The sequence below is a fragment of the Babylonia areolata genome, chromosome 21, assembly GCF_041734735.1.
Source record: "Babylonia areolata isolate BAREFJ2019XMU chromosome 21, ASM4173473v1, whole genome shotgun sequence".
Lineage (NCBI taxonomy): Eukaryota > Metazoa > Mollusca > Gastropoda > Neogastropoda > Buccinidae > Babylonia > Babylonia areolata.
The window spans coordinates 48,308,089-48,330,878 of record NC_134896.1 but is presented as its reverse complement, the minus strand read 5'-3'; the positions used below and the strand labels follow the sequence as shown (position 1 = coordinate 48,330,878).

The 22,790-nt window shown below is 44.1% G+C and overlaps 1 protein-coding gene across 3 annotated transcripts in view; it reads left to right on the top strand.

Moving 5' to 3' along the window:
* The window catches only part of LOC143296474 (uncharacterized), a 38,104-nt gene that overhangs the window by 2,933 nt on the left and 12,381 nt on the right, over positions 1-22,790 (top strand). For all 3 annotated transcript variants that reach the window (XM_076608424.1, XM_076608425.1, XM_076608426.1), the window contains exons 2-8: positions 4,337-4,449; positions 6,727-7,452; positions 8,112-8,242; positions 10,426-10,613; positions 11,353-11,621; positions 13,519-13,728; positions 17,570-17,675. In XM_076608424.1, coding sequence (XP_076464539.1) covers positions 4,353-4,449; positions 6,727-7,452; positions 8,112-8,242; positions 10,426-10,613; positions 11,353-11,621; positions 13,519-13,728; positions 17,570-17,675 — 1,727 coding nt within the window. In that variant the 5' untranslated portion in view covers positions 4,337-4,352. The remainder of the gene's footprint in view (positions 1-4,336; positions 4,450-6,726; positions 7,453-8,111; positions 8,243-10,425; positions 10,614-11,352; positions 11,622-13,518; positions 13,729-17,569; positions 17,676-22,790) is intronic.

The window sequence follows — 22,790 nt, the reverse complement described above, 5'->3', positions numbered from 1 at the left end:
AAATGAATGAGTTAGTGTAACTATTTTTATACATTTTGAAATGTTATTATGAAATGTTATTATGATTATTATTCAAAACTTTTTGAGCTTGGATAGCTGTGGTGTTGTATGTTGTATGTCAATTTTGACATGCATTTAACTTAACTGTATTCTTGCTTATGATGAACATAGACAGCTGTGCTTTAGGATGGCAGTTGTGTGTGCTCCATTAACAATAGTAATGATAATATAACCAGTCAGCATTTCAGGAGTCTTTAACTTCCACAGTTCGTTAAGTCGATTAACGAAATAACAAAAAGCAAAATTCTGCTATAAGTATTTCCACCCATTTACCTGTCTGTCTGTCTCTGTCTGTCTGTCTCCCTCTCTCTCTTGTTCGTTCATTCTCTTATATATCTTCCTGTTTCAGTCTTCTTGCATTTATTCAACATATTTACAGTGCAGACTGGTGCAATTTTGGACTGTTTCAGGTGAAATGAGAAGAAAATCAGCAGCCATGAAGCAGATAAAAACTCAGTTGTCAAACCACTTCTGAGAAAGCCATCTCTTGATCAAGAAAATTTGGAAAAAAAACTATAGACCCATTTCCAATTTATCTTTTCTGTCCAAAATTACTGAAAAGATTGTTCTCCTGCAACTCTCTGAACACTTCACTAAGAACATCCTCTTCTATTCCTTGCAATTAGCTTATCGTGTTGGTCACAGCACTGAAACTGCTTTATTGAAAATTGTCAATGACCTTCTTACAGCCCTGGACAAAAATGATATTTCTCTTCTTTCTCTTCTTGATCTGTCAGTAGCCTTTGATACCATTGATCATAACATTTTGATAAACTGACTCTCTCATACTTTTTGTTTGTCTGGCATGGCTCTCTCTTGGTTCAGCTCTTCCTCTCCAACTGGAACCAGACTGTTACTGTAAACTGTCTGCACTCAAGACCCGCTTCCATAGAATTTGGTGTTCCCCAAGGATCAGCCCTTGGACCAGCTCTTTTTTTTTTTTACTTTATATACAACCTGTTTCAGAAATTGTATCCCATCATTCCCTCTCACATCACAGTTGATAACCAAATTTACAAGTCTGGCCCAACCTCTCATCTTTCTGAGATTATCACCTCTACTCAACAATGTATAGCAGACATAGAATCATGGATGACAAGGAACAAATTACAGTTTAATGATGAAAAAACAGAAATGATTTTTCTTGCTCCTAGTTCTTAATGTTTGTCAAATTCTGTTTCACATCCCCAAGCTGTTTCAGTTAAATGGGTGCAATGTTCCAACTTCAGAAATTGTATATGCAACCTTGGTGTTTACTTAGACTTGACTTACTTTGACTTATTCCTCTTGATTCCTTGGGGAACATAGGGCCGCAACAACACTCCTCCAACGCACCCGGCTCTGGCTGGTCCTCTTCAGTTCGGCCCACGTCATTCCGGCCGCCCTTGTCTCTGCCTCAATGCTTCTCCGCCAGGTCTGCTTCGGACGGCCAACTTTCCTTTTCCCCTGTGGGTTCCAATCAAGAGCCTGTCTTGTGATGTTTGTTGCAGGCTTGCGTAGTGTATGGCCTATCCATCCCCATTTCCGTTTCTTGATTTCCGTCTCCAGTGGGGCCTGTTTTGTCATGTTCCAAAGTTCTTCATTGGAGGCAACCTCTGGCCATCTGATGTTCAGGATGTTTCTTAGACATCTGTTGGTGAATGTCTGAAGCTTGTGGGTGCTGGTCTTTGTCACTCTCCACGTCTCTGAGCCATAGAGTAGAACCGACTTCACGTTGGTGTTAAAAATCCGGATCTTGTTGCGGATTGAGAGGGCTGTCGATCTCCAGATTGGTCGAAGGGTGTTGAAGGCGTGTCTTGCTTTGTTGATACGGCTCTTGATGTCTTCGTCCGTCCCCCCGTCTTTGCTGACAACACTGCCTAAGTAGACAAACTTGTCAACCTCCTTGATGTTCTCTTGGTGTAGTTGCACTGGATCTTGCTTCTTGTTGTTGACCCTCATGACCTCTGTTTTCCCAATGTTGATTTGGAGTCCAGTCTTCTCAGCTTCTTCTGCCACACAACATAGTTTCTCCTGCGCATCTTGCTGCCTGTGGGAGAGAAGACTTATGTCATCTGCGAAGTCTAGGTCCTCCAGCTGTTTGGTGTTTACTTAGACCAGACACTATCTTTTAATTTGAATGGCAAATTTCCTCGATTTGTCAGATATGTTATCTTGAGTTACGAAGAATAGGCTCTATTCAGCACTTTCTGTCTCAGGATACAACAAAATTTCTTGTCTGTTCTCTGGTCCTATCTAGGCTTGACTACTATAATTCTGTGCTCGCTGATGCCCCAACTACTTATTATCCAGACTTAAGAGAATCCAAAATCATGCAGCACGGCTTATCTTCTGCTCTCCCAAATCTGCTCATATTACTCCTCTCCTTCACTCCCTTCACTGGTTACCTACTGAGAAAAGAATAGATGACAAACTTTCTCTCCTGTGCTACAAATTTATGATTGGCATGTCTCTTTCTTACTTTTCTGAGCTTCTGCATTACTACTCTCCATCTCGCCAGCTCTGGTCATCAGGTGATGACCGTCTGTTAAAAATTCCCTCCTAGTCCTACAAAACCAGGTCATATGGAAAACGCACTTTCTCTTTCCAGGCTTTTTCCGCATGGAACTCACTCCCGTTTCCTGTCCATCATGCTGTTTCTTGCCCTTCTTTGAAAACCTCTTTGAAAACTCATTTATTTCCAGCCATTCAAATCAGCAAATAGCTCCTTGTCTTCACTTTTTTGTTTTAATCAGTTGATTTTTTACTTCTATTGTTTTTACTATTTTTGAACGTACACATGTTCATATGCCTTCAACGATCGTTGTGCATGCGCTCACGCGTGTGTGTATCTACATTTTGTGTGGAGTGGGTGTGGGTTTGTGGGATGGAATTGGAACGGGATGATTTGTGCATGTGGGTGTATTTGTGTGTTTTTAATATGCACGCATCATTGCATTTTTCAAAATTTTTAATTAACATAAGGTACATAAAGAAGGTATAGAAGAATTCTTCGATTGCTATGATAAAATTTGTTTCTTGGGGGAGAGATGGAGGGTGGGGTGAAGAATTAAAAGATAATGAGAATAAATCAAGTATGTGAAATGGAGATAATCACTTACATTTTAAAGTAAGGAAGGCACATCAGTAGGCAGGATTGCTAAGCTGTGTTTGCAGGTCTATGTGAAATAACATCAGGGTTATTTTCCTATGAAATCAGTGAAGTTTAGAAGCCTAACCAGATATTAATATATTAGTTTAAATGAATTTTATTTCCTGTGTGATGTGACCAGGAAAAATAAGATTTGTATGTTATGATTATCACTCGACTTAGTGATTTTGATTTCAGAGTATGTTATTAAACTAATGAAAGTTAAAAGTTATACGGTTTGCTAGTTTGTAAAGATATGTTGCTTTATGATTATATATATATTTAATCAATAACTGTTAAAAATCTGTTACCAGTAACAGATAATCCAGTGTTCCTGTTTACATTTTTGGTATCTGATGGATGTATTGCGCCATTGAAGGGTTACATGTTGAAACACTTACACTGAATGACTCACACACACACACACACACACACACACACACACACACACACACACAGAGATAAACACACACTCTCTCTCTCTTCAATGACAGAGCAGTTTGATCCAGAAAGTGGCACATGTTTACCTTGAACACTATTCAAATGAAAAGAATTCTGGGAGAAAGTGAAGTATTTAGACATTCTTCATTATATTGCTGTGTTTTCTTAGTACTACTAGCTCAAATACATACATGTGTAAAAATATGTAGTTACATACACACACACACACATATGCATGCCAGTGTGCGCTTGCACACACATACACTCTTTTTTTTCTCTCTTTTAAACATTACATACATAAACACAGACACAGACACCCCCTGCCCCTCCACACACACAAATGTATGTATACACATACACAGTACCCAGGCATGTTTACATGTTTGTGTACTGGGACCCACACAGGTGCATGTTTCAGTGTACATGTGAACTTTTAAAATTCATAGAATTGGTTGTGGTTTTTTTGTTGTTGGTCTCATGTTGATAAAGCTTGCTTCCAGATAACCTTGTTTCTTCAGATTTTATCAACCTGAGTGTCATTTTGAACAAAATCTTTTCTAAAACTAGTAGTGCATGTTTTTTCTTTGCACTTTTCAAATTGCATTCAATTTCCATCCTCCTGCCTGTCTGTCTGTCTACCTCTCTCTCTCTCTCTCTCGTTCGTTTGTTTGTGTGTCCGTTCTCTGATATATTTTCCTGTTTCAGTCTTCTTCCAGGTGAAATGAGAAGAAAATCAGCAGCCATGAAGCAGGTAACGTGTATGGGGCTGCTTGTGTTGGGACTGCTCCTCCAACTGGCTGCCACTAGTGCCAACACAAGTGAGTGGCTTCGTTGGACACCACTGATTTCACTGTTTAACCTTCATTCATGGCCTTGTTTAGCATTTGAAGAATTGATTCTTTTTTTTTTGTCTCTTGAGATTTTAGAAATAAATAATTATTTGTTACTTATGTGTTTCTTTCTTTTATTTTTCGTTGTAAACTCTCTTCTGATGGTGAAGCCCAATAGAGGCCCTACTGTTTACATCTGTTTCAGATGAAGAAGCTCGATTGGGGCTTTATAGTGTTTTGAATTTTTGGAGTGGCATCTAATTTGCATAACAAACTAAAAATATCTCAACTGACCTTTCCACTCTCCACTGTGACCAATAAGTGCTGAGTCTGTTGCTGTGCTTGCAAGCAGAAGAGTAATTTTTTTTAGGTGATTGGTTCACGTGAACAGTGCGTGTCAACAATGCCATCTGACCCAGTTTCTTCCCAGTCACAAGGCAGACAACTGTTTCAGACAAAGGAGCCCCATTCGGGGGGCTTCATAGTGTTCAGAATTCAGAAGGTTTCAAATTCATTGTGCTTTCCTGGATTCATTGTTAGTCATTAGTGTGTGCAGATTTCAAGCAAAAATTATGGATACTTTCATCATTTCACTGGAAAATAGCATAAGAAGGGATGAAGTTTTGTTGTAAACTAACTCATTGTATTAATAATAATAATAATAATATTTTATTTTTATATAGCGCTATAATACAAGCATAAGCTGATTGGTTTGGAAATTTTCAGTTCATGACTTCTGACATTTGGTTGTTGGCGATTTTTTAAATCTTTTTTTTTTTTTGACTGACCCATACAGCTGGGCTGTCTCAGTGTCTGTGGGGAAAATTATTATTATTGTTGTTATGTGGTTGATATTTTTTTTCCTTTTTTTTATAAAATTTTTTTTTATGTGAACATTTTAGTCTGAGGATTGCAGGTTCAAATCCCTCCAGTGACACCCATTTCTGATCTTTTGGATCAACAGCTTTGCTGACCTGGTGCTTGAACCTTCTTTGTGTGTTTGTTTACTCACGCAGAGAGGACACAGAGAAGTTAGAAATCATGTGGGCACTCTGTGCTCGTTAGTCTTGGTTGACAGCCAGACTTGGGCTATGGTTAACTCTTGACTCCCAAGAGCCAGCTGTGCTGGACAGCTGTGGAGTTGATGACCATTGGTTCATGGACCTTGGACATCTGAGCATGCCTGGTCCCACTGCCTTGCCGTTCATCTTAAGGACAAGATAAAGCTTTGGGAGTAAAGGTTATTACGGTCATCAGGGCAGTGAATTCTTTTCCACTGTGTCCAGGGTCTGGGCATAGGAAGGCGGGGGCCCGATCCTCTCTGAAGTGAGATACCCATTCAGTACACCTGGGTCTTTCCCATGGACACAACACACCTTGCTGAAATGGGCCTCGAACCATGATGACTGGTAAACACAGGATGAGAAATTCAGTGCCTAAGTCAGCTTTGAAAACCCCAAGTTGAGCCCTGAAGGTGGATAAAAAGTTGCCAGCACTGACGGTCTTTTGGCACCCCCTGCCGCCACGCTGGTGCTGGAGGTATTGATGGTCTGCCCTGTGGATCTCATCTGCAGGGCTGAGAGGGGAACCTTGATGTTTGATCAACACATTGGTCCGTACCAACATGCCCTTGCATTGCCCTGATTAAACATTGGGAAACAACTGGTGTGAGTTAAAAGTCAAGCTCTGTTGGCATGCACATGTGCAGTTGACACAAGGCATGAATCTGGATGTCATAAACAGGGTGAACATCAGTCAGAAGTGGAAGTATGCTCTCAGGAAAAGGTACATTTTCAGAGGTGTGTGGAAACATAGAGAGTTATTTTTAGAGCATGATGAACTGAATGAAGAAGTGTGTTCCACTTCCAGGCAGTAGGTCCAAGGAAAAGGACAAACATGACTAATCCTCTAGCGTTGGTATTTGAACTAAATATTCCCTTTGAGTGGACCTGATAAATCCCCGGCCCTTGTAAGGTGTTTGAGCCATGAAAAAATTCTTCTTTGTAAACAAACATGATAAAACCTCTTGCAATAAAGTTGTGTGGTGTTTGAGCTATGAAGACATGTTGTACCTATCTGCCCACTGACTCGAGTTAAGTTTGAAAGCATTTCAAAAACAACCCATGCTACTTGCACAAAGAAAGCTATTCATGATAAAATCTTTACCTGCAGCACCGTCAGTGCATTACCTACTGTTTCATTATCGTATACAGAGATATCATATGAATCAATTATGGGTGAAAACAAAACTTTTTTTTTTTGCAGCACCTGCAGCAACAACAACAACAAAGCCAACAAATGTAAGCAGCACAGCTTCTGCGGCTGGGAGCACAAACTCTGCCACTACAGCCATGGCTTCCAACCAGCCGACTGTTAAAACCAATGTCAGGCAGCCTGCTACTGCAGAGCAGACCTCAGTCTCAGAAACAGTGACACCAGCAGAGAAGACGGACAACACAGCATCAGCTGGAGACACTACGGCTGTGGTGGTGACCACCACTCCTGCAGCTCAACCCACCACTTCTTCTGTGGCTCCACCCACTTCTTCTGTGGCTCCACCCACTTCTTCTGTGGCTCCACCCACCAGTCCAGCATCTGCACCCACTTCTTCTGTGGCTCCACCCACCAGTCCAGCATCTGCACCCACTTCTTCTGCGGCTCCACCCAGCAGTCCAGCATCTGCACCCACTTCTTCTGCGGCTGCACCCACCAGTCCTGCATCTGCACCCACTTCTTCTGCGGCTGCACCCACCAGTCCAGCATCTGCACCCACTTCTTCTGCGGCTGCACCCACCAGTCCAGCATCTGCACCCACTTCTTCTGCGGCTCCACCCAGCACTCCTGTGGCTACACCCAGCACTCCTGTCCATACAACCAGCAGTCCTGCTACTACCTCGAGCATGGTGACCCCGACCATCACGGCTCCTGATGTGGTCATCAGTGAAACCAACATTCTGCTGACAGAAACCGAGCAGTTTGTGGAGCTCCATGGTCAGTCTCAGTTTGTTTGTTTCGATTTTTTTTTTCCCCCCAAATATATTTGTTTTATCCTGCCGCTTGGCTGTTACTAGAGGTAACTTTATTTACCTTCAGTGTGTGTGTGCGTGTGTGTGTGTGTGTGTGTGTGTGTGTGTGTGTTTGTGTGTGTGTGTGTGTGTGTGTGTGTGTGTGTGTGTGTGTGTGTGTGTGTGCTCATGTGCATGCGTGTGTGTATCTGTGTGTCTGCATGTGTGTGTGTGTGTGTGTGTGTGTGTTAGATGCCTCAAATTTTTATCAGGTATGTAAAAATGTTGTTTGTATGATGAATGTTCATTTTTATTCAACCTCTTTGAATAAAAGATCACTTTAATCTCTTGGGTACTATTTGAGAGAGAGGGGGAAGAGAGAGAGTAGGAGAGAGAGAGAGAGAGAGAGAGAAAGAGAGATGGGCCCTGATTTCTTCCACTTGTGGAAAACAACTCACAAGTCATCAAAACTGGATCTGATGTTCTGTCTGTCTGTCTCTCTGTCTTTCTCTCTATCTGTCCAAACATTTGAACCATATTCAGGTTCTTTATGTCATAAAGTTTATCTCTTTTTCTCTCTCTCTCTCCAGTTTGCATGGCTGGTGTCAGTTTTTCCTGAATTCAAAAGCCGCATTCTCTCTACAGTTCTAGGTTCACCAGATGGGAATCTGACCCTGGCAGTTTTCAATGGCACGTCTGCAGAAGAAAAACAATATGTGGAGCTCAGCGCCAGTGATTTGGCCACGTCAAGATTCTTCTGTCAGCCCATCAGCTCTGTAAGAAAACGGATTTCTCTTCAGGTTAAAGAAACAAAAACACACAAAAAAAGAATGTTCAGCCCTAAGAATGTTCTCATTTTGTCATCGTGACAGGTTGCGGCATGAATTATAGTCTCAACAGGGTGTGCCCCTGAAAACGAAGGATAGTGGCAATGAATGACAGGGTTAAAAAGACACACGAGTGAAATCGCAAGCTGTCGTCCTCAGACAGAGGAGAAAAAGAAAAAAAAAGAAAAAAAAAAAGAAAAAAAACAAACAAAAAAACTAGGCCTATTGGTTTGCTCTGCTTGGCCAAATTTCGCGCGGCTAACAGTGAAACTCCTCCTTTTTGGAGGTAACGAAATCTGCTTGACCTAATTTGTTGCATGGTAAAATCAACTTTTTGAATAGATTGTTTTTGGGAGGATAAACACCAACAAAACTATAATGCTTTAAATATGATTTTAGGAGGGAGAAAAAAAGGTAAGATAATCATGCTTTGATTGGCAGTTTAAATTTGAAAAAGAAAAGGGTGGAGGGGGGAGAGAAAGAATCCAGATTATGAAATTATCATGCTTTCATTGTGTGTGTGATTGTCCTTTTGATAATACTTTCATTGTGTGTGTGTGATTGTCCGTTTGATAATACTTTCATTGTGTGTGTGTGATTGTCCGTTTGATAATACTTTCATTGTGTGTGTGTGATTGTCCCTTTGATAATACTTTCATTGTGTGTGTGATTGTCCTTTTGTCCTTTTGATAATACTTTCATTGTGTGTGTGTGATTGTCCATTTGATAATACTTTCATTGTGTGTGTGATTGTCCATTTGATAATACTTTCATTGTGTGTGTGATTGTCCATTTGATAATACTTTCATTGTGTGTGTGTGATTGTCCATTTGATAATGCTTTCATTGTGTGTGTGTGATTGTCCATTTGATAATGCTTTCATTGTGTGTGTGTGTGATTGTCCATTTGATAATACTTTCATTGTGTGTGTGTGATTGTCCATTTGATAATACTTTCATTGTTTGTGTGATTGTCCATTTGATAATACTTTCATTGTATGTGTGATTAGCCAAATGATCATGTTATTTGCTTTCATTGTGTGTCCATGTGGCCAAATGATGATGCTTTCATTATATGTGACAGGCCAAATGATGATGCTTTCATTGTGTGTGTGATTAGCCAAATGATCATGCTGATTGCTTTCATTGTGTTTGTGGCTGGCCAAATAATGTTGCTTTCACCGTATGTCCTTGTGGCCAAATGATGATGTTATTATTGTGTGTGTGTATGGTCAAATGATTACGTTTTTAGTGTGTGTGTGCGAGGCCAAATGATGCTTTCATTTTGTGTTTGGCCAAACGATCAAGTTTTCGTTGTGTGTCTGAATGGCTAACTGATGAAGCTTTCTGTGTGGGTGGGTGGGTGTGTGTGTGAATGATGATGCTTTCACTGTGTCTGTGTGGCTAAACAATGAAGGTTTCATTATGTGTGTATGTGGCTTCCGTTGTGTCTGTTTTGCCAAATAATACTTTTATTTTGAGTGTTTGTACTTGTAGCCAAATTATGATGCTTTTAGTGTGTGTGGGTGTGGGTGTCACTGTGTGTGTGTGTGTGTGTGTGTGTGTCCAAATGATGATGCTTTCATTGTGTGTGTGTGTGTGTGGCCAAATGATGATGCTTTTATTGTGTGTGTGTATGGCCAAATGATGCTTTTATTGTTTGTTTGTGTGTGTGTTTGTGTGTATGTGTGTGTGTGTGTGTGAGAATGATGATGCTTTCACTGTGTGTGTATGGCCAAATGATGATGCTTGTATTGTTTGTATACATGTGTGTGGATGTGTGTGTGTGTGTGGCCAAATGATGATACCTTCATTTTGTGTGTGTGTGTGTGTGTGTGTGTGGCCAGATGATGATGCTTTTATTTCATGTGTTTGTAGCCATATGATGATGGTTTTATTGTGTGTGTGTGTGTGTGGCCAAATGATGATGCTTTTATTTCATGTGTTTGTATCCATATGATGATGTTTTTATTGTGTGCGTGTGTGTGTGTGTGTGTGGCCAGATGATGATGCTTTCATTGTGTGTGTGTGTTTGTGTGGCCAAATGATGATGCTTTCATTGTGTGCGTGTGTGTGTGTGTGTGTCCAAACGATGGTGCTTTCAATGCGTGTGTGTTTTGTGTCCCACCACAGGATGCTGTGCAGTCTCTGAGCTCTGTGGTGCTGGCCCTGTACAGTACCAAGGACTACAAGCATCAGGTTGCCGCCTCTGGCCTTGTGGACTTCGCTGTCTTCTCCATCAGCCCCATACCTGCCATCAGCGAAAGTGTCCAGGAAGTCATGCTGCCGGATGATGAGCCTGTCACCGTGGTGAAGAGCGGGTAAAGAGTTTGGGACATTTTGGTGAATTTTTTGTTGTTGGTGGTGTGCTGTGTTGTGTGTGTGTGTGTGTGTGTTTGTGCATGTGTGCATGTGTGTGTGTGTCGGTGGTGTGACATGTGGGTTCTGAGCATTTTGTTTGTTAAATTCATGTGATTTGTGAACATGTGTGCGCGTGCGTGGATGGGTGTTGTTAAGTTTTGTGTGTGTGTTGCAGTTGCACTGTGTGTGGTGTGTGTGTGTGTGCTGTCTGGTGAATCCAGGCAGTTGAACACAATCTGTGTTACCATGTGTGTGTTGACACATCTGAAGAGTCAAAAATACAGAGCGAAATGTGTGTTGTACACCAGTATACATCCATGTGACTCGTTACGGTATTTGTACAGTTTATTCACGTAATTTAAATAATTGTGCCACATGCAGAATGATTAGCCAAATGCATTCATGCATGTGTAATCACACACACACACACACACACACACACACACACACACACACGCACACATTCATATCATTCCAATATACGTGTCAGAATGACCCATGCCATTTGCATTCTAGGTTCATTACTTTTCAACTCGCAATATCCATTCCTCAGTTAAACCTCATCAGCTATGGTGCCACCACTAGTGTTAGGAGGATGAGATTGTTTTTACATTGGTTTTATTTCATGTTTTCAACCCTGATATTTTGCTTGTGCACACGGCTGAACTCAGTAAAAACTAAAACGACTTGATGTTGCAGATTGGACTTGTCCCACAATCTGAGTGTGTCCAGATGTGGCCAAGGCCCCAAGAAGACCAGTTTGTTTGTGCTGGTGGCGGAGAGCCAAGGGCATGAGAACCGTTGCAACCTGACCACGCAAGGCAGCGCCCCCTGGACGCTGCAGCTGCACAAAAAGGAAGAGAACTGCAAGCTCTCAGAGACAGAGAATCATCTGGAAGTGGAGAAGCAGCTGATTGAGAGACTCAACGAGCGTTGCCGGTGCGGTGTGACCACCCTGCTGGTGAACAGTGAGTGCACCTCCATCCTCACATGCTGTGTGCATTGTATGATAGTCAGTCGTGTCCGGCTGTGACCATCAGAACAGCAGAGGAGGCAGGCAACTGCTGTACCAGCTAGGATTTTATCATTGCGGAGAGTGTCTTGCTTGTCACATCTCCATTCTCTCAGCCAGGGGGGCTACAGGACAGTCGGTGTTAGGGTGATCCCCAAAGGCCAACTAGCCCCCAAGGCTGCAGCACAAAGAGCCCGTGCAATCTTGCCTTCTAGTTTCAGGGATGTGAGAGCTACACCGAAATGCGTACATTTTTTTTGCGCTTTTCTGTTTCATTAAAAAAAAAAAAAAGTAAAAAAAAAAGCGCATGTCAATTAGGCCTGACTGTGGCAGAAAAGCCCCAGACACCATTCCTGAGATCAGTGCCAACCCAGAGAGAAAAATGGGGGAGGTTTGAAACTTAGGAATGATGTCGCCGACGACAACTGCTGCAGTGCTACTTTTCTTTTCCTGCTAAAATTACTTCAGTCAATGATGTAGTGATACACTTGTTGGGCGCAGTTTTTAGATCTGGGATCAGAAGTTAAAGTACCGAAGATCCATCTCTATTACAAGCAGAAAATATATTTTGTCTTTTACCATGACGGGTGCAATAGCCGAGTGGTTAAAGTGTTGGACTTTCAATCTGAGGGTCCCGGGTTCAAATCTCAGTAACGGCACCTGGTGGGTAAAGGGTGGAGATTTTTCCGATCTCCCAGGTCAGCATAATATGTGCAGACCTGCTAGTGCCTGAACCCCCTTTGTGTGTATACACAAGCAGAAGATCAGATACGCACGTTGAAGATCCTGTGATCCATGTCTGCGCTCGTTGGCTTATGGAAACAAGAAAATACCCAGCATGCACACCTCCAAAAATGGAGTATGGTTGCCTACATGGTGGGGTAAAAACGGTCATAACGTAAAAGCCCACTCGTGTACATACGAGTGAACGTGGGAGTTGCAGCTCATGAACTAAGAAGTCTTATACAGGAAACACTGTGCTTTCTTTTGTGTGTTTATATGCCATTAAAACACAGGTTGACATTGGCCCCTGCAGAACAATGAAACATTGGTGATTCCCGCACTGTTACTGGGGTTTGTAAACATTTTGTTTTTTCAGCTTAAGGGGGGGGCTGTACTTCCCAGATCCCTCCAGTAAGGTGTCATATTTCCATCATACCGGGGGCTTTCACAGCACAGCACATTTTATCATCAGTTAAAATGTTTTCATGCTGTATTGATTACAATTGTAGTATGTCTTTTCTCTCTCATAAATACTTTCAGTGTTCTTATTATTTGTCATTTTGAGTGATGGCCTGGAGGTAGTGTGTCCACCTAGGAAGCGAGAGAATCTTGAGTGTGCTGGTTTGAATCACGGCTCAGCTGCCGATATTTTCTCCCCCTCCACTAGCCCTTGAGTGGTAGTCTGGATGCTAGTCATTCGGATGAGATGATAAACCGAGGTCCCGTGTGCAGCATATACTTAACGCACATAAAAGAACCCACGGCAGCAAAAGGGTTGTTCCTGGCAAAATTCTGTAGAAAAATGCACTTGGATAGGAAAAACAAATAAAACTGCATGCAGGAAAAATAAAAAAAAGAATGGGTGGCGCTGTAGTGTAGGACGCGCTCTCCCTGGGGAATTTCACACTGAGAAATCTGTTGTGATAAAAAGAAATACAAAATACAAAAATACAAATTACTTTTGTGCACTGTGTATGTTTTTTCTTTCATAATTAGTTTCAGTGATTTTATTATGTGACGTATTGGTTACTGTTGTACACTGGGTATTTTTTCTCTTTCATAATAAGTTTGAATGTTTTGATTTTATGTCATATGGGTTACCACTGGACTCTGTTGGTCCATGTTTGTAGGCAACCTGACCTGCGCCCGAGACCTGTTTTTGGATTTCACCGTTGCCGAGTCGTATGAGGGTCAGCATGGGCAAGTGGAGTCTGCCTTCACCTCGTTTGTCAGCAACGGCGGCGACATGACCCTGGGTGACAAGAAGTTCAGTGTTGTCAACTGCACCCAGAAATGTCGCAACAAAGCCCCTCACGGCCCACCAGACAGTAGCAGCAAAGGTGTGTGTGGATGTAGTTTGTGTGATGTGTGTGTGAGTGAGTGTGTGTTGCTTGTGAGAGAGGAGGGGGGTATGTGTTGTGGGGGTGTGTGTTGTTTGTGTGAGAGGACGGGGGGTGGGGGATGTGGGGGGGTGTATGATGTTGTTTGAATGAGAGAAAAAGTGTGTGTGTGTGTGTGAGAGAGAGAGAGAGGAGGGGTGTGTATGATGGTGTGTGTTGTGTGAGTGAGAGTGTGTGTATGTTGCGAAGATGTGTGTGTGTGTGTGTATGTGTTTGTCTTTTGTGAGGATGTGTGTGTGTGTGTGTGTGTGTGTGTGTGTGTGAGTGTTTGTTGTGATAATGTTTGTGTGTGTGTTGTAAGGATGTGTGTGTGTGTTATGAGGATGTGTGTGTGTGTGTTGTGAGGATGCGTGTGTATATGTGTGTGTTGTAAGGATGTGTGTGTGTGTGTGTGTTGGATGTATGTGTGTATGTGTGTGTTGTGAGGATGTGTGTTTATGTGTGTGTGTTATGAGGATGTGTGTGTGTGTGTTGTGAAGATGTGTGCGTGTGTGTGTTGTGAGGATGTGTGTGTGTGTGTGTTGTGAGGATGTGTGCGTGTGTGTGTTGTGAGGATGTGCGTGTGTGTTGTGAGGATGTGTGTGTGTGTGTTGTGAAGATGTGTGCGTGTGTGTGTTGTGAGGATGTGTGTGTGTGTGTGTTGTGAGGATGTGTGCGTGTGTGTGTTGTGAGGATGTGTGTGCTGTGTGTGCAACTACAAGGGTGTTTTTGTATGTGTATGTGGTGGGTTATTTTTGTGTAAGAATATATTTGTATGTGCAAAGACAGAGAAAACAGAATTTACAACGGATGTAATAAAGGGAACTATTGGAGAAGAATTTTATTTTGTTGAAGAATGTCGGAAAAACAATGTAATTCGAAATAGATTGATACCAAGTAATCACCTTTGTCAGTGTTTGGTTTACGCAAGTTATTTTGTGCAGGGAAGGAGACACCTCTCAAGTAAATTTGTTGGGAGGGTTGTGTAACTTGACCCTTTGTCTGGAACTGATGTTTGAGGGTTTTAAAATTTTTTAAATTTTTATTAGTATTATTATTTCAAATCTGTTTTTCTATATTGATAAAAAAAAAAAATTGCTTGTTTAATTTGCCATTGCTGGACTGAAGTAGTGATTCAGCGTGATGTGAACATATTGGTGTTGCATCCTCCACACCCCTAAAGGGACAAAAAGGATATTTTTTTGTTTTGTTTCTGTTTTTTGGATGCCCCTCCATCTTCACTCTTTCAGTGGCATTACTCCCGCACTGTTCACTCCGAGTCCCCCGTACTCAGCTAACCTGGGTTCATCTGTCTCAGTCCCAGTGTTGACAGTCCACAAGGAACTGTTGATGTTGGGTTGCCAGGAGGCCACACACCAGAGGAGACCCCAAACTGCTGCTGAGTCACCCTCAGTGGTGTTCAGTAGTGACTGTTCTGATTTCATGTGCTTCCTATATCACCTACGAAGCCCCCTACTAATGACAATAATCCCTTAGTTGTGGAGACGCACTGAGCGTGCTCCCCAGAGCGGAGACCACCACAATGTCCCGCCAGCGACAGTCCCCCATGAATCTGCCGACATTGAAAACTTTGACAGGACTCACCTGGACCACAGAAGTCGAGGGGGATTGAAATTGACTGTTTTTGTGGTCACCATGAGAGCAGGGCATGAAAGGCCACAGATCTTGGGACAATTTTTAACACACTCTAGTTAACTCGAACCATGATTACTTCCCCTGTAGACCAGCTTAGAGTTTTCTCGTACCAACACCACACTGTTCTAATTTCGTTCATTCTTGAGTGGTACAGTTGGCATTCTAAACTGAACTGTTAACGGATTCCGGAAGCTTTGTTTGACTGATTAAAGCAATGATTCTCTATCTATTTTCACTGTTTTAGTGAACCGCCTGATTTTTTTTTTCTGCAGTGGTTTCATGTAGTGCTGGGCCTGGGGAGTTGTAGCAGGCATGTAGCTGTGAGGCAGAATGAGTTAGAATTTATTTTTGATGATGAGAGTTATAGTGAGTGTTAGCTGTGAGATAGAATGAGTTAGAATTTATTTTTGATGATGAGAGTTATTGTGAATGTTAGCTGTGAGGCAGAATGAGTTAGAATTTATTTTTGATGATGAGAGTTATTGTGAGTGTTAGCTGTGAGATAGAATGAGTTAGAATTTATTTTTGATGATGAGAGTTATTGTGAATGTTAGCTGTGAGGCAGAATGAGTTAGAATTTGTTTTTGATGATGAGGTTATTGTGAGTGTTAGCTGTGAGATAGAATGAGTTAGAATTTATTTTTGATGATGAGGGTTATTGTGAGTGTTAGCTGTGAGGCAGAATGAGTTAGAATTTATTTTTGATGATGAGAGTTATTGTGAGTGTTAGCTGTGAGATAGAATGAGTTAGAATTTATTTTTGATGATGAGAGTTATTGTGAATGTTAGCTGTGAGGCAGAATGAGTTAGAATTTGTTTTTGATGATGAGAGTTATTGTGAGTGTTAACTGTGAGGCAGAATGTGTTAGAATTTATTTTTGATGATGAGGTTATTGTGAGTGTTAGCTGTGAGATAGAATGAGTTAGAATTTATTTTTGATGATGAGGTTATTGTGAGTGTTAGCTGTGAGGTAGAATGAGTTAGAATTTATTTTTGATGATGAGGTTATTGTGAGTGTTAGCTGTGAGATAGAATGAGTTAGAATTTATTTTTGGTGATGGGGTTATTGTGAGTGTTAGCTGTGAGGCAGAATGAGTTAGAATTTATTTTTGATGATGAGGTTATTGTGAGTGTTACTTGTGAGATAGAATGAGTTAGAATTTATTTTTGATGATGAGGTTATTGTGAGTGTTAGCTGTGAGGTAGAATGAGTTAGAATTTATTTTTGGTGATGAGGTTATTGTGAGTGTTAGCTGTGAGGTAGAATGAGTTAGAATTTGTTTTTGATGATGAGGTTATTGTGAGTGTTAGCTGTGAGGCAGAATGAGTTAGAATTTATTTTTGATGATGAGGTTATTGTGAGTGTTAGCTGTGAGGCAGAATGAGTTAGAATTTATTTTTGATGATGAGGTTATTGTGAGTGTTAGCTGTGAGATAGAATGAGTTAGAATTTATTTTTGATGATGAGGTTATTGTGAGTGTTAGCTGTGAGATAGAATGAGTTAGAATTTATTTTTGATGATGAGGTTATTGTGAGTGTTAGTTGTGAGATAGAATGAGTTAGAATTTATTTTTGATGATGAGGTTATTGTGAGTGTTAGCTGTGAGGTAGAATGAGTTAGAATTTGTTTTTGGTGATGAGGTTATTGTGAGTGTTAGCTGTGAGATAGAATGAGTTAGAATTTATTTTTGATGATGAGGGCTATTGTGAGTGTTAGCTATGAGGTAGAATGAGTTAGAATTTGTTTTTGGTGATGAGGTTATTGTGAGTGTTATCTGTGAGATAGAATGAGTTAGAATTTATTTTTGATGATGAGGGCTATTGTGAGTGTAATTTGTGTATATTGCGTTGTGTGTGTGTGTGTGTGTGTGTGTGTCTGAGTGTGTGTGTGTGTGCATGTGTGTTGTTAAATAGTGTAATACACATAGTCTTTGTGTGTTAAATCTTTTGTTGTGTATGTGTGTTTAATGGTTTTTTTTGTTTTGTTTTTTGTCTTTTTTTGTGTGTTTTTTTGTAAAGCACTTTAAGCTTCCCTTAATGGAGGAAAGCGCTCAACAGGTGTTCATTGTTCAAGTATTCATTGTTATTATTATTATTATTATTATTATTATTATTATTGTTGTTGTGTTGTGTGTGTGGTGCAGCCAGCAACGGTGTGACCATCGCAGTGGTGCTGTCTTGCATCGCTGTTTTCCTCATCATCCTGGTCTCCGTCATCCTCTACATGCGGGGCAAGAGGAGAGGCATCATGTGAGTACCACACCGCCCTAGTGCCTGCTGCTAGCTTCTCTGTTAGAGCTTGTCTGTTTGTGGGTGGGTGGGTCAGTGGGTGTTTGTGTGTCTGTGGCTTGTCTGTTTGTGGGTGGGTGGGTCAGTGGGTGTTTGTGTGTCTGTGGCTTGTCTGTTTGTGGGTGGGTGGGTCAGTGGGTGTTTGTGTGTCTGTGGTTTGTCTGTTTGTGGGTGGGTCAGTGGGTGTTTGTGTGTCTGTGGCTTGTCTGTTTGTGGCTGGGTCAGTGGGCGTTTGTGTGTCTGTGGTTTGTCTGTTTGTGGGTGGGTCAGTGGGTGTTTGTGTGTCTATGGCTTGTCTGTTTGTGGGTGGGTCAGTGGGCATTTGTGTGTCTGTGGCTTGTCTGTTTGTGGCTGGGTCAGTGGGTGTTTGTGTGTCTGTGGCTTGTCTGTTTGTGGGTGGGTGGGTCAGTAGGGCGTTTGTGTGTCTGTAGCTTGTCTGTTTGTGGGTGGGTCAGTGGGCGTTTGTGTGTCTGTAGCTTGTCTGTTTGTGGCTGGGTCAGTAGGCGTTTGTGTGTCTGTAGCTTGTCTGTTTGTGGGTGGGTGGGTCAGTAGGCGTTTGTGTGTCTGTAGCTTGTCTGTTTGTGGCTGGGTCAGTAGGCGTTTGTGTGTCTGTAGCTTGTCTGTTTGTGGGTGGGTCAGTGGGCGTTTGTGTGTCTGTAGCTTGTCTGTTTGTGGGTGGGTCAGTGGGCGTTTGTGTGTCTGTGGCTTGTCTGTTTGTGGGTGGGTCAGTGGGCGTTTGTGTGTCTGTGGCTTGTTTGTTTGTGGGTGGGTCAGTGGGCGTTTGTGTGTCTGTGGTTTGTCTGTTTGTGGGTGGGTCAGTGGGTGTTTGTGTGTCTGTGGTTTGTCTGTTTGTGGGTGGGTCAGTGGGTGTTTGTGTGTCTGTGGCTTGTCTGTTTGTGGGTGGGTGGGTCAGTGGGCGTTTGTGTGTCTGTGGCTTGTCTGTTTGTGGCTGGGTGGGTCAGTGGGTGTTTGTGTGTCTGTGGCTTGTCTGTTTGTGGGTGGGTGGGTCAGTGGGTGTTTGTGTGTCTGTGGCTTGTCTGTTTGTGGTTGGGTTAGTGGGTGTTTGTGTGTCTGTGGCTTGTCTGTTTGTGGCTGGGTCAGTGGGCGTTTGTGTGTCTGTGGCTTGTCTGTTTGTGGGTGGGTCAGTGGGTGTTTGTGTGTCTGTGGCTTGTCTGTTTGTGGCTGGGTGGGTCAGTGGGTGTTTGTGTGTCTGTGGTTTGTCTGTTTGTGGGTGGGTCAGTGGGTGTTTGTGTGTCTGTGGTTTGTCTGTTTGTGGGTGGGTCAGTGGGCGTTTGTGTGTCTGTGGCTTGTCTGTTTGTGGGTGGGTCAGTGGGCGTTTGTGTGTCTGTGGCTTGTTTGTTTGTGGGTGGGTCAGTGGGCGTTTGTGTGTCTGTGGCTTGTCTGTTTGTGGCTTGGTCAGTGGGCGTTTGTGTGTCTGTGGCGAGTCTGTTTGTGGGTGGGTCAGTGGGTGTTTGTGTGTCTGTGGTTTGTCTGTTTGTGGGTGGGTCAGTGGGTGTTTGTGTGTCTGTGGTTTGTCTGTTTGTGGGTGGGTCAGTGGGTGTTTGTGTGTCTGTGGTTTGTCTGTTTGTGGGTGGGTCAGTGGGTGTTTGTGTGTCTGTGGTTTGTCTGTTTGTGGGTGGGTCAGTGGGTGTTTGTGTGTCTGTGGTTTGTCTGTTTGTGGGTGGGTCAGTGGGTGTTTGTGTGTCTGTGGTTTGTCTGTTTGTGGGTGGGTCAGTGGGTGTTTGTGTGTCTGTGGTTTGTCTGTTTGTGGGTGGGTCAGTGGGTGTTTGTGTGTCTGTGGCTGTGGCTTTGTCTGTTTGTGGGTGGGTCAGTGGGTGTTTGTGTGTCCTGTGGTTTGTCTGTTTGTGGGTGGGTGGTCAGTGGGGTGTTTGTGTGTCTGTGGCTTGTCTGTTTGTGGGTGGGTCAGTGGGTGTTTGTGTGTCTGTGGCTTGTCTGTTTGTGGGTGGGTCAGTGGGCGTTTGTGTGTCTGTGGCTTGTCTGTTTGTGGGTGGGTCAGTGGGTGTTTGTGTGTCTGTGGCTTGTCTGTTTGTGGGTGGGTCAGTGGGCGTTTGTGTGTCTGTGGCTGGCTTGTCTGTTTGTGGGTGGGTCAGTGGGTGTTTGTGTGTCTGTGGTTTGTCTGTTTGTGGGCTGGGTCAGTGGGTGTTTGTGTGTCTGTGGCTTGTCTGTTTGTGGCTGGGTCAGTGGGTGTTTGTGTGTCTGTGGCTTGTCTGTTTGTGGCTGGGTCAGTGGGTGTTTGTGTGTCTGTGGCTTGTCTGTTTGTGGGTGGGTCAGTGGGTGTTTGTGTGTCTGTGGCTTGTCTGTTTGTGGCTGGGTGGGTCAGTGGGCGTTTGTGTGTCTGTGGCTTGTCTGTTTGTGGGTGGGTCAGTGGGTGTTTGTGTGTCTGTGGCTTGTCTGTTTGTGGGTGGGTCAGTGGGTGTTTGTGTGTCTGTGGCTTGTCTGTTTGTGGCTGGTGGGTCAGTGGGCGTTTGTGTGTCTGTGGCTTGTCTGTTTGTGGGTGGGTCAGTGGGCGTTTGTGTGTCTGTGGCTTGTCTGTTTGTGGGCTGGGTCAGTGGGTGTTTGTGTGTCTGTGGCTTGTCTGTTTGTGGGTGGGTCAGTGGGTGTTTGTGTGTCTGTGGCTTGTCTGTTTGTGGCTGGGTCAGTGGGTGTTTGTGTGTCTGTGGCTTGTCTGTTTGTGGCTGGTGGGTCAGTGGGTGTTTGTGTGTCTGTGGCTTGTCTGTTTGTGGGTGGGTCAGTGGGTGTTTGTGTGTCTGTGGCTTGTCTGTTTGTGGCTGGTGGGTCAGTGGGTGTTTGTGTGTCTGTGGCTTGTCTGTTTGTGGCTGGGTCAGTGGGTGTTTGTGTGTCTGTGGCTTGTCTGTTTGTGGCTGGGTCAGTGGGCGTTTGTGTGTCTGTGGCTTGTCTGTTTGTGGCTGGGTCAGTGGGTGTTTGTGTGTCTGTGGCTTGTCTGTTTGTGGGCTGGGTCAGTGGGCGTTTGTGTGTCTGTGGCTTGTCTGTTTGTGGCTGGGTCAGTGGGTGTTTGTGTGTCTGTGGCTTGTCTGTTTGTGGCTGGTGGGTCAGTGGGTGTTTGTGTGTCTGTGGCTTGTCTGTTTGTGGCTGGGTCAGTGGGTGTTTGTGTGTCTGTGGCTTGTCTGTTTGTGGCTGGGTGGGTCAGTGGGTGTTTGTGTGTCTGTGGCTTGTCTGTTTGTGGCTGGGTCAGTGGGTGTTTGTGTGTCTGTGGCTTGTCTGTTTGTGGGTGGGTCAGTGGGTGTTTGTGTGTCTGTGGCTTGTCTGTTTGTGGCTGGGTCAGTGGGCGTTTGTGTGTCTGTGGCTTGTCTGTTTGTGGCTGGGTGGGTCAGTGGGTGTTTGTGTGTCTGTGGCTTGTCTGTTTGTGGGTGGGTCAGTGGGTGTTTGTGTGTCTGTGGCTTGTCTGTTTGTGGCTGGGTGGGTCAGTGGGTGTTTGTGTGTCTGTGGCTTGTCTGTTTGTGGCTGGGTCAGTGGGTGTTTGTGTGTCTGTGGCTTGTCTGTTTGTGGGTGAGTCAGTGGGCGTTTGTGTGTCTGTGGCTTGTCTGTTTGTGGCTGGGTGGGTCAGTGGGTGTTTGTGTGTCTGTGGTTTGTCTGTTTGTGGGTGGGTCAGTGGGTGTTTGTGTGTCTGTGGTTTGTCTGTTTGTGGGCTGGGTCAGTGGGTGTTTGTGTGTCTGTGGCTTGTCTGTTTGTGGCTGGGTCAGTGGGCGTTTGTGTGTCTGTGGCTTGTCTGTTTGTGGCTGGGTCAGTGGGTGTTTGTGTGTCTGTGGCTTGTCTGTTTGTGGGTGGGTCAGTGGGTGTTTGTGTGTCTGTGGCTTGTCTGTTTGTGGGTGGGTCAGTGGGCGTTTGTGTGTCTGTGGCTTGTCTGTTTGTGGGTGGGTCAGTGGGTGTTTGTGTGTCTGTGGCTTGTCTGTTTGTGGGCTGGGTCAGTGGGTGTTTGTGTGTCTGTGGCTTGTCTGTTTGTGGCTGGTGGGTCAGTGGGCGTTTGTGTGTCTGTGGCTTGTCTGTTTGTGGGTGGGTCAGTGGGTGTTTGTGTGTCTGTGGCTTGTCTGTTTGTGGGTGGGTCAGTGGGCGTTTGTGTGTCTGTGGTTTGTTTGTGGGTGGGTCAGTGGGGGTTTGTGTGCCTGTGGCTTGCCTGTTTGTCACTGGGTCAGTGGGTGTTTGTGTGTCTGTGGCTTGTCTGTTTGTGGCTGGGTGGGTCAGTGGGTGTGTGTCTGTGGCTTGTCTGTTTGTGGTTGGGTTAGTGGGTGTTTGTGTGTCTGTGGCTTGTCTGTTTGTGGCTGGGTGGGTCAGTGGGTGTTTGTGTGTCTGTGGCTTGTCTGTTTGTGGGTGGGTCAGTGGGTGTTTGTGTGTCTGTGGTTTGTCTGTTTGTGGGTGGGTCAGTGGGCGTTTGTGTGTCTGTGGCTTGTCTGTTTGTGGCTGGGTCAGTGGGTGTTTGTGTGTCTGTGGTTTGTCTGTTTGTGGCTGGGTGGGTCAGTGGGCGTTTGTGTGTCTGTGGCTTGTCTGTTTGTGGCTGGGTCAGTGGGTGTTTGTGTGTCTGTGGCTTGTCTGTTTGTGGCTGGGTGGGTCAGTGGGTGTGTGTCTGTGGTTTGTCTGTTTGTGGCTGGGTGGGTCAGTGGGCGTTTGTGTGTCTGTGGCTTGTCTGTTTGTGGCTGGGTGGGTCAGTGGGTGTGTGTCTGTGGCTTGTCTGTTTGTGGCTGGGTGGGTCAGTGGGTGTGTGTCTGTGGCTTGTCTGTTTGTGGCTGGGTCAGTGGGTGTTTGTGTGTCTGTGGCTTGTCTGTTTGTGGCTGGGTGGGTCAGTGGGTGTGTGTCTGTGGCTTGTCTGTTTGTGGGTGGGTCAGTGGGTGTTTGTGTGTCTGTGGCTTGTCTGTTTGTGGCTGGGTGGGTCAGTGGGCGTTTGTGTGTCTGTGGCTTGTCTGTTTGTGGGTGGGTCAGTGGGCGTTTGTGTGTCTGTGGCTTGTCTGTTTGTGGGTGGGTCAGTGGGCGTTTGTGTGTCTGTGGCTTGTCTGTTTGTGGGTGGGTCAGTGGGTGTTTGTGTGTCTGTGGCTTGTCTGTTTG